Source organism: Malania oleifera, chromosome 4, assembly GCF_029873635.1.
Source record: "Malania oleifera isolate guangnan ecotype guangnan chromosome 4, ASM2987363v1, whole genome shotgun sequence".
NCBI classification, from domain to species: Eukaryota; Viridiplantae; Streptophyta; class Magnoliopsida; order Santalales; family Ximeniaceae; genus Malania; species Malania oleifera.
Window position 1 is genome coordinate 26,811,978 of NC_080420.1, and position 12,222 is coordinate 26,824,199.

Sequence of the window (12,222 nt, forward strand, 5' to 3'; positions counted from 1 at the left end):
AGGAAAAACTAGATCTATGGAAAAACTGCCCCCATGTTTGGGGGAAGATAAAAGAGATCACCTTGCTAGCTGAAAGGTTGTTATCTGAAGGGGCCTGGGGCTTAGTAATGTGGTTTCCAGAAACATTTTGATAAGACCCTAGGGTTTTATCATAGAGAAATTGGGGAAATTGAAAGAAAGGAAAATAGTAAGAGAAAATAGGGTTGATCAGTTCAAGGGGGACTTCCTCCAAATTAGCCAAAGGCTATGAATTGTGTTACTGCTTCAATGAAAAAACCCACAGGGCATATATATAGGATAGGGAACCTTACTCCTATTAGGAATCTAAAATATCCCAATCCAAGTCCTTAATGGATCCCAATTGATTTGGGAATCCACACACACTAAATAAGAATCCCAACATTAAATAGAATCCCAATTGATTTGGGAATCCTAACACATTAATTGGAAATTCATTTTGATTTGGGAATCCTAACACATTTGTCTAATTGGAAAATAGTAGTGGAGGTTCCCTTTAGAGCTTAATTCCTCATGGTACAAGGTAATAAAAATTAAGCATGGCATTCACCAAAATGGGAGGACTCTAGAGGAAAGAGGCATTATTTCTCATGCAAGCCCCTACAAATTCATCTCAAGTTACTTGTCTTTTCTTTCCCCTCACCTGATTCAAAGCAGGAAATGGCAACAAGGTTCGGTTTTGTGAGGATGCCCAAGTGGGTCAAGGTTCGTTGGAGTTGATTGTGCCTTGCTTGTTTGAGCTTTCCACCCCTCTCAATGCAACAATCATCCCTTTTCTTTTCTCTTCCTTCTAAGGGGTGTTCTCTTTCTTGGGGTTTCCATTTTTTTAGGAATCTCAATGAAAGAGAGATCAATGAGCATATTACAACCTTACTTAATGCTCTAAATCATTTAGTTCCTTTCAATAAGGGAAACAAGAGGGTTTGGTAGGGCGATTCTTCTAGTCTCTTTTCTACTGAAACTTTCTTCCTTTGCCTCCATAAATCTCATCCCCCTAGTTTCTTCCCTTGGAGATGGAAGGCAAAGGTTCCTATCAAGATTCAATCTTTCATCTAGACTCTTAACACTCAATGGGAATAGAGCACACAGTTTGCTACAGATTAGACGGCCCTAGAAGGCTCTCACAACTGACATGTGCTTGGCATGTCGCAAATCCAATGAAATAAATGCACCCCACTTCCTTCATTGCAGGGTGGCAACCCAACTCTCTGGAGTGCTCTTTTTTCTTGTTATGGAAAAGCTTACGGTACACACTCAGCAATGGCCCTTTTTCTTTTTTTTTTCTAGTGAGATATTGGGAGGGAGGAGCTTGATGTCGTGGCGCAGTTTTTTTATCTGTTTAGAGCCTTTGGAATGAGAATTCCTCCAGAACATTCAAGGATTGCACCAGCTCTCCTAATCTATTGTATGCATGGTCTTAAATTCTCACGATATTGTCAAAATTTCTGCTTTCCATCACCTTCGAAATCGAAATGGCAGTCAACTTCCATCTTACATAATTTCCGTTGAAATTTCAATGAATCATCCGAAATTTATCGAAATCCCCAAATTTTAGCAAAATTTGTTGAAATTTAACTAGAGAATGAAATTTCCTTAGACTTCAAATGTGATTTAGACGCAAAGTAAAATTTCTCAATTACTTTATCTTATTTTTTTAGTAAAAACAAAAATTTATTACAAGGGCTTTTGAAATTATATGAAAAATTGAACTTATAACATTTTATTTAACAATTAATGTCAAAATTATCTTTATTTGTATAATAAACAATGCTTAGTTGATTTACAAATTTCATTTATATTAATTGAATATGTTTACTACACATATTATATTACGAATATGTTTACAAATATGTTATATTACAACTATTGTACCTAATACACAACATAGATGTATTTAATTTCTAATATATTAATCCTAGAACATACATTATTATGTCTATTAGCCATTTCTAAAGTTTCTGTTAATGCTTTTTTAGTCTTTTAGTGTTACTATTAAGTGTGTTAGAGTTATGTTAAATAGTGTGAGTTAGTAAGGGTATTATGGTCATTAGAATGTATTTGATTTGTATTATAAATTGAGGGAGAGACCTATCTTTGAATTAGGTCATTCATTTAACCAAAAATCTTAACATGGTATCAGAGCATGATCCAACCTAAACCCTGTCACCAACCCAGCCGCCGCCGAAAAACACCCTCCCGTCGCTGCCTTTCTCAGACCCACCACAACCCTCCATTATTTCACAAACTCTAAATCATAAACCTACAAAATCCAACTGCCGGAAACCTCCCCACGAACTCCCACGCTCCAGCCGACTGCTGGCAGTCCCAAGACTCCCAACTCCATGCGCCAACAAATGACAGTGATCCCAAACCTTTTACAGATATTTTCCTCCAGCATGTTCTGATCCCTTCCGTAGACCATATGATCAAGCTATTGGGCATGTTTTTTGCTCAAAGATTGAACCTTTTTCGATCATGCACTCATGGTAATCCATTAGTCGTTGTTCAGTGTTCATAAAGGCTTTTTGTGAGTCTCTTGGAGCAGTGGCAGTGTTCGTAAGTCGAATTCTTGTAAATCTTTCTTTGATTCTTGGTTGGGACAAATTTCTCCTTTCCACTTTACAAGGTTATATGGACGATCAAAATCCCCCCTAAAGTTAAAGCATTTCTTTGGTTGGTTGTGCATAGGATAAATACTAATGACTTTTTTGCAGATGAGGAGACCTTTAAACACTCTCCTTCCTAACATATGTATGCTTTGCTTTGATTGTTAAGAGTCTGTTTCATGTCTTTTCATGCACTGTGATTTTGCATGGAATGTTTGGAACAAGTTACTCAATTACTTCGAAGAAAGCTGGGTTTGTTCTAGAACAGTTGAGGAGTTCTTGGCAATTCCATTTGTGGGGTTTGGGAGGGAGAAGGAAGGGATTGCATCATGGAATTGTGCTTTATTTGCAGTGTTTTGGGGCTTGTGAAATGAACGTAATTTGCATATATTTTCAGGGAAGAAGTTACCATATTGGTTGGTTGTGGGAAAAGATTCATTTTATGGCTTCTTTATGGTGTGTGGACTATGGAAATTTCAGGGAATGTTTGTTTCAGATGTTCAGCGTGATTGGCAGTCTCTTCTCAGTGCATCTTGAGTTTATTTTGTTATTTTTTATTTTTGCATTTTTTTTTTTTGGTTTTCCTGAGGATTATTAAACTTTGCTAAGGAGATGTTCTCTCTCATGATTGTAAATTTTTCTTTATCTAATGAATTTATTTTTCTATCAAAAAAAAATTGTGAGGTTGTGGCAATTTTATATCAGTTTATAGGTTCACCTCATCCGTGGTTGTTTCGGTGGTTCACCTTGTTCATGGTTTGTCCTAGTTAGTTTTGATTGTTCTTCCTTTTACCAATGGTGTGGCTATTGGTTTGTGAGTGTTGGAATGGAGTCTATGAATCCCAAAAACATGTCTCCTTCATCACTACCACAAATAACAACTGAAAAGTAAGATGAAAAGAACTATGTTCAGTGGTCTAAAGTTGTCTAGGTTTATTTAGCAAGATTAGGAAAATCAAACAACTTGCTCCAATCTAGTCCTTCTAATGAGATGAGAAAATAAGTGTGGCTTCAAGAAGATGCCTTGATTGTTTCCCCCTTGTGGAATTCGATGGAGCCCCAGATTGCACGAATGTGCATGCATCTAAATACATGCAAGGAGATTTGGCATTATGCCAAGCTTCTATACTCTTGTAAAATTACACATATATATTATTTATCCTAGGAGTACTTTTAGTTACAACAAGGAGATTGGAGCATTACAAGTTATTTTGGAGACATGAAACATAATCATGAGGAACCTAACATCGTGCAACCTACAACAGCCGATGTTCATGAGATGTAAGAGGGAGCAGATGACACTTCTTCAGGTTCTAGTGGGTTTGAAACCCAAGTTTGAGGCAATACGGTCCTAGATACTTAGTAGTGCAGAGTTGCCATCATTTGCCAATGTTAATTCTCATGTCCCTCGTCCTTCCTTCAGCACACATTCTCCTGCTCTTGCATTCAACTCTAAACAGCCTTTGCCACACATGGTGATTGTAGTTCTCTACCAAACAACCATAGAAGTTATCAAGGTGGTTTAAGCGGTCATGTTGGAAAAGATGGACAAGGTAAAGGCACTCCTCGCAAGTGCGCTCATTGTGGACTAGGTAATCATACTATTGAGCAACGTTGGGATCTCCACAATAAACCTTCACATATTGCCAATGCAGCCACCACCGAGACCACACCTTTGGGGCTAAGTCAGGGGCAATGCACTGTATCAACATCAGAAAAAGAGTATTCCAAGTTCCAGCAGAATCAAGCGTCACAACAAGCTTCTCTTCCCATTGCATCTCTTTCCTGAACAGGTAATCCCACAGTATGCCTTTCATCTAGTACTTCTTGTCCCAGTCCTTGGCTTATAGACTCCGCCGCCACAGATCATATTCCCAAGTTTCCTTTCAGTCTTATGTCCATTAGCAAGATTACCAGATCTATGAATTGTTTAGTAAGATTCTTTCCTAATTTTGTGATTATTCAGGATTTGAAGATGAGGAAGACAATTGGTGGAAGGCATGAAGTTGGTGGCCTTCTACCGCATGCACTATTCATTTTCACCTTGACCATCCTTCGTTGGAAAAGTCGAAACATCTAGCTTCTTATTTGTGTTGTGTCTTGTCTTGATTGTGAATCTTGTCAGTTAGGAAAGCATTATCGTGTCCCTTTTGCTTCCCGAGTCAATATATGGGGGCTACAATCCCTTTCATGTTAGTCCATTATGATGTTTGGGGTCCGTAGAGTTGTATCCAAGTTGGGTTTTTAGTACTTTATAACCTTTGTGATTGATTATTGAAAGATGACTTGACTATATTTAATAAAAGATCGTTTTGAGTTATTTCATATATTTTGAGTCTTTTGTTCTGAAATAAAGACTCAATTTGGTTTGTCAAATCAAATACTTCATTGTGATAATGCAAAAGAGTATTTCAATATTCAATCCCCTACTTATATGACTTAGTCTGGTATTGTTCACAAATCATCTTGTGCCTACATTCCTCAATAAAATGGGGTTGCAAAGAGGAAAAATGCACATCCTTGAAATCACTCATGCCTTTATCAAATACATGTACCTGAAGTGTTTTAGAGTGATGCTATACTTACTGCTTGCTATCTTATCAACAGAATGTTGTCCACTATTATTAGTAATAAATTTCCCTACTCCTTTGTCTTTCCTAATTCACCTCTATTCTCTTTGCCCCCTCATATATTCGGGTGGTTGTCCTTTATTCATCAACTAACTCTCGAGGTGGATAAGTTGGATCCTCGAGCCATAAAATGTGTAATTCTAAGCTACTCATATACTCAAAAGGGATATCGTTGTTATAGTCCTAATTTGCATCGCTTCTTTATTTTTGCAAATGTTACCTTCTTTGAGTATATACCTTACTACACTCAATCCCTGAGTGCTTCTGATCTCAATGAGTCTCTTCCTCTACCTAATCTTCCTGTTGGAAAGTTTCCAAATTTACCCAGTTAACTCTCCTTGATTATAGGAGAAATTTCTATAATTATGTATATATTCTTAGGAGATATTCTAGGATAATTCTTAGGATATATTCTAGGATAATTCTTAGGAGATATTCTAGGAAATTTGTTAGCAATTGTCATTCTTTCCTTTATTATTCTTTCCTTTTAGATTATCTTTGTAGTCTATAAGACATTCAGACTGTACCTTATTTTAATATAATAAGAAATACTATTTCAATTCTTCTCCACTTCTAAATGGTATCAGAGCCTGGTTTTCTTTTCCTTTCGGCAGTCATAGCCTCTGAAACCTAGGCCTTATTGCCTTAACCCTATTCAGCCTCCATTATGTCTGAAATTTCCGAAAATTCTACCATGGCCAGACTTGAACCTGTGGTCAACACAAAAATTGAAACCAAAGTAGCCCATACCTAACCCCATCCTATCCAAATCACAAATATTCGTCTCAATGAAGCCAGCTTCTTCAGATGGTTTCAGTCAGTTCAAATGTAGATCCACGGGAGAGGTAAGATTGGGTACCTTACTGGTGAAACCAAAGCCTCTGATAGAGCAAACCCATCATATGCTATATGGGATGCTGAAAATTCCATGATTATGGCTTGGCTTGTGAATGCAATGGAAGAAGATATTAGTGTTAATTACATGTGCTATCCTACTGCAAAAGAACTCTGGGATAATGTTAGTTAGATGTATTCTGACCTTGGAAATTATTCTTAGATTTATGAATTGCAGCAAAAAAAATGGTGGGTGTTATGTCAATTAATCTCTAACAAGGGTCAACCCATGGTTTGGCTTCTTGTCCCACAACAGAAGTGACTGGGTTAAATATAATCACAACAAACTGGAAAGTGGAAACATGATACACACATATATGCTCCAACTTGAGGGGGTATTGAAGAGCTTAGGTGAAAGGCAAATGTTTGAGAGTTGTTTATGTCTACTATATATATTGTTTTATTATACATAAAAGGGACAACAGGCAGGCCCACAGGTGGGTGTTATGTCAATTAATTCTCTCTCTCTCTCTCTCTCACTACAACTAGCATTTTGTTGTCCAAAAATAACCTTGACATACTGCCTATTTGTGTATTAGAGGCCCAGTATTCTGATTTTCTTCACCATCCTGTTCAGCAAGCTACTTATTGCCACCCTGGATTTTCATCACAATTGAGGCAACCAATTCCAATCATTTACTCAATCCAGTCGGTAAAAAAGAAAAAGGTGAAATGATATAAACAATTTTTATTTTGTAATAACGCTCTGATGTAAATATTCCAAACTAAAATGTTGAAATATTTTGAGAAAATAAAACAGCAAAATTTTTTATGATATTTATAAAGTTCTATGACTATGAGGTATCCAAAGTGAGCAAGCAGATAAAAAAAAAATCACATAAAGTATGACCCTGAGTGAGATATAATTTAGAGGTACCTTTATTATTTTGAAAAAAAAAAATGCTTCCAGTCATTAAACTACATACGGAGCCATGCCAAAACAGTTGTCCCAGGCAAAAAGCATTCTACTTACACAAGCTGCAGTTTTGAAGCAGTTAGACTATCCGGTATTGGTCCATATAACTGATTGTTTGACAAATCCCTACATTAAAAAAATGCAAAAAATAATAAATATGATGAAGAATGGGAATATGGATCTCATGCTTGTGCTATGACAATCATGAAATACTTGAGCTACCAAGTTTTTAGATCAAGAAAAACATGAGAAAAGCTTCAATGAAAAAAATTATAGAACAGAGTAGATATCATTTTTTTTTTTTTTTTTTTTTCAATCCAGAAATTGCAAAGGAAGCTAGATATACAAACCAGATGTTGAAGCTGATAGGAACAGAAAAAACAGACCAAGCTCATAAGCTATGCAAAAAACAACTAGCCATAATCATATAGGCATAGGAAGGGGATCTGAAACTTTCAAGGAGATTGTAAATGGTAACAAGGAATTTTTTTTTTTGAAATACTAAACAAAATCTAAAATAATCCTCTAAAAATATGAAAATTGGTATCTTTAATGTTCAAACAAGATGCTCCACAAAGTGAAAACAGGTGCTCATGATTGACGTTCTGAGAATAATATATATAATATTTTTAAGTATTTCAAGTAGGCACTTAATAGAATATGTTATACAGAGTGAAAACAAAACAAATACAAGCCATATGTGAATATGTGATTACATATAAAACACAAGCGATCATTATGTGATGAAGTATAGAATATGAGCAATACTCACAGTTGTTTTAGAGACTTTTGACCTAGCCCTGAGGGTAGAGTACCTCCCAATGAATTAGAACTTAAGTTCCTGTGGATAAAAAGAACTGCTGAACAACAATCCAAAAGCTGATAACAAGAATGGCATCCAGAGATAGCACAGGCAGAAACAAGTTGAGAACCCATAATATATATTTTTATTAACAAAAAATTGCATTAAAGAAACATGAATACAACACAAGGAGAACAAGGTCCAAATAATTCTAATGAAGCAAAACAGTCCAATCACGCAGCGAATCCCCTAGAGAAGCATTCCTAAACAAACCATCTGCTGAGCACCAAAGAATTCCAGAAACACCACTCTGCTGCAAATCAAGTTATGAGAAGTGGCAACAACCTTAAAAATTCTGGCACTCCTCTCCTATCATATACACCAAATAATAGCAAGAACAGTGCTGCACCAAAAAGTTTTCCTCTCCTTCCCCCTCCTAGAACCTCTAAAGAAAAATAGAACAAAAATCCACCAAAGATGAGGAGCAAACTCAGGGCCTGTTTAGTTGAGAAAAATATTTTGTTTTTCAATTTTTAGTTTTCCAAAGAATTATAAAAACTTTAGCTCATTTTTAAAATTTTCAAGATTCATATTAAATAGGTAGAAAATAGAGTTTGTTTAAATGTTCAAAACTGTTTTTCACTTTTTTTTATTCTTAGATTTTTTTTTTATTCTTAGATTTCAAAATAATCACAACAAAAAAAAAGACAACTTGTTTTCCAATTTTCAAAATTTTATATAAGGTAATGTTTCGAATAAGAATTTTGGGGCTAGAATTTGGATTTGTGTTGATTTAAGAAGAAATTCTATACATAATCCACACAAATTAAAGTTCAAGCCTTCAAGATCACAATTCTATACTACCATATGCAATGAAAAAATTAGAAATCTATAAAAATAATGAAAATACATTTCCAACTTATATGAATTTGGAAAATTGGAAAGCGAGATGGCATCTTTATAATTATTTGAAAAATTAGAAATGAAAAATAAAACTATTTTCACAAGAAAACAGTGCCAAATCTGTTTATTGTTGCTCATTTATTTCACACAAATGTTGTAAAAATGGAGAATGAGGACATGGAGAGGGGATGGTAGAGACTTTAGATTCATGAAAAAGCTAAAAAGGTTAAAAGAGAAGTTGAAAGATTGGAATAGGGAGGTGTTCAAAAACTTAAGGTTTAGAAAGGCTAGTATCTTAGGAGAGTTGGTTGAGTTGGATAGGAAGGAAGAAGATAACATTCTAACGGGAAAGAAAAAGATGAAAAGAGTATCTTTGAAGAATGAATTGGAAGAGACAATTTTCAAGGAAATGAGAAGTTGGAGGCAGAAGATGAAGTTTTATGAAGTTTGTGGAAGAAGGGTATCATCTTTAAGTTGAATTTTTAGAAAGCTTATGATAGAGTGAACTGGAAGTTCCAAGATAAGATTTTTGTGAGGAAGGGGTTTGGCAAGAGATGGCGGCATTGGATTAGACTTTAGAGGCTGTTTGCATAACGTGAGCTACTCAGTCTTAGTAAATGGCGAGTCTAAATCTTGGTTTAAGGCTATGAGAAGGGGCAAGGTCACCCTTTTTCCCCATTTTTGTTGGTTTTAGTGGCTAACTCTTTGAGCAGGATGGTGGATAGGGCAATGGATGAGGGTTTAGTGAAAGGCTTGGAAGTGGGGAGAGAGCGGGTCAAGGTTTCGCATCTTCAATTTGCCGATGATACTATCTTTTTCCTAGAGGACCATAAATCATTCTTTATTTTTGGTCTCTTTCACATTTTCACTAAGGTTTTTGGGCTTAAGATTAATATGGGAAATCGCAATATCATGGCTAATATGTTTGTCAAGAGTGTTAAGGAGATATCTATGGAGGAGGGGTGTAGTGTTTTAGAATGGCCACTGTCCTACCTTGGGGTTCCTTTGGGGGGTAACCCTAGATCTACTAGCTTTTGGGATCTTATTGTGGAAAGGGTTTCTAAGAGACTGGATGGGTGGAAGGCGCTCTTTTTTTTCTTGGTGGTAGAATTACTCTTATCCAAGCCTCTCTTTCTAGTATCCCTCTATATTTTCTTTCGATTTTCAAGATTGTGACAAGGGTTGCTAATTAGATTGAGAAGATAAGGAGGGATTTCTTGTGGTCGATGGTTAGTTGTGAAGTGGTGGGTAGGTCTAAACAGGAGGGTGGTTTGAGTATTGGAAATCTAATGTCAAAAAACACAGCTCTTTTGACTAAATGGCCTTGACGGTTTACACTAGAGAATTCCTCCCTATGGCATTTGGTTGTTAAAAGCAAGTATGGATTAGACAAGAATGGGTGGGATACTAATTTGAGATTTAGATGTTCTTCGGTGAGTCTGTGCAAAGCTATTTCTTAAAGAAATCCCCTCTTCATTCCCCATATTAAATTCCTGGTGGGAAGAGGTAGTAGCATCCATTTTTGGAAAGACCCTTGGTTGGGGAATGAAGTTTTGTCAGCCTCTTTTCCATGCCTCTTTCGCCTAAGCTCGGGGTAGGATGCGCCTGTTTCTTCTTTTGTTGTAGATCCAAGTGGTCCTTTGCCTTCTTGGGATTTCCACTTCCGTGGATCATTAAATGATAGGGAGATGGGAGAACTATCCTCTTTGCTAGTCGTATTGAATAATGTCGTTTTTCTTTAGAGCAGGATAGGCAGTCTTGGTCTCTAGGTCTTTCAGGGGTTTATTCGTACAAATATTTTTGCTATTTTTTGAACAGGTCTAATTTATCTTTTCCTCTCTATAGCTCCATTTGGAAGTCCAAATTCCCCTTTAAAATTAAGGCTTTTATCTGGTTGGCTGCACTTGATAGAAGTAATACCAACAACTTGCTGCAGGTTAGGAGACTTTTGAAGGCTATATCCCCAAACATATGTGTTATCTTCTTTAATTGTTCAGAATATTAATTGCATTTGTTCATTCATTGTGACTATGCTTGGAGTGTTTGGAATAAGTTATTTGGTATTTTAGGCAAATGTTGGGTGAGTTCTAAGACAGTGGAGGATTTTTTTTGCAGTGTCTTTTGCTGGATTTGGCAGGAAAAAGGAAAGGGCGGCACTTTGGAAATGTGCTTTTTTTGCAGTCTCTTGGGGGTTGTGGATGGAGCGTAATGTGCACATTTTTCTAGGGAAGAAGTCATCTCAATTGCAGGTTTGGGAAAAAATACAGTATTTGGCTTCTCTTTGGAGTGTGGGACAAGGGAATATTAAGGGGGCGAGCTTTCTGATATTCCGCATGATTGGCGTTGTGTCTGAGTGTTATTTCACGCTGGTCTTTTATCTTTTGATCTTTAGTCATTAGGTTGTTCCTTTGTGTTTTTTTTTCTGGATTTTCCAGACTTTGTTAAGGAGAAGTCTACACTCCTAGCTGTAAATTCTTATTCTATTAATGCATTCTTCTTTATTATGGGAAAAAAAAAAAAAACAAACAAATGCCGTAGCAATGAAAATTTTGCTAACTTTTTTGTAATTTTTTTGGAAAACTAAAATGGAAAATGAAAACTGTTCTCCACAACAAAAATGGGCCCTCAATTTTTGCCGAAATTCCAAACTCTCTCCAAAGCCTCCTAGAAAAGGTGCAATGTAAGAAGAAATGAGAACAAGTTTCCACTCAAAATGCAAAGGACACAAACTTCTGGTGAAGTCCTTCTTGAGTCTTCACTACAAGAGTAAGTCATTCATCAGTATTGATTTTCTAAAAGATCATCATTCATATAAAAGGATTTTTTTTTTTTTTTTTTATCAGTAAATGGCTATAACTTTGAAGGAATTTTAGCATTCCAAATATTTTTAAAAAAAAATTAAATTCAAAAAGAGGGTAGTACTGAAAACATGAAACAAATAAGCAAAGAAAAACTAACAAGAACCATCCACAGAACCTAAATTCCAAATTTTCTATCACTCTCCAACTGAACATGAAGAGAATCGAGAGCATTAATCAGAATGGCAAAATCATTCATCTGTCTTTCTAAGGTTTCCTCATGAAATGAGAGCCCTAAGACTGCCCACCCTCATGTAAGAAAAAATGAAAGCAGAAATAGGAGTATCATGGAGAATAGATAACTGAAAAGACGATGGAACATACAAGCCAAAGGAACCTCCCAAATCCAATGATCCAAACACAAATGAATTGCCCCATTACCAACTCTATATCAAACATTAGGAAAGAACATATTCACACATTAGTACAAATCATGAGGTCACAAATGGAACATTATGCAGCTGCAAATCAAAAGAAATCAAATCACAAACACTATTTTCTCATGGAATGCTATAATAGATAAGTTAATAAGAAGCAAAACAACATCAAATGCTATAATAGACACAAAATACAACATGAAATTGTTCGATGATTG

The 12,222-nt window shown here is 35.9% G+C and overlaps 1 protein-coding gene across 1 annotated transcript in view; it reads right to left on the reverse strand.

The window, feature by feature from the left end:
• LOC131153102 (receptor-like protein 4) overlaps nucleotides 1–12,222 on the reverse strand; it is a 51,943-nt gene that overhangs the window by 17,975 nt on the left and 21,746 nt on the right. The window contains exons 5-6 of the mRNA XM_058105152.1: nucleotides 7,837–7,905; nucleotides 7,122–7,190 (exon numbers count right to left, since the gene is read on the reverse strand). Of these exons, the coding sequence (XP_057961135.1) occupies nucleotides 7,122–7,190; nucleotides 7,837–7,905 (138 nt within the window). The remainder of the gene's footprint in view (nucleotides 1–7,121; nucleotides 7,191–7,836; nucleotides 7,906–12,222) is intronic.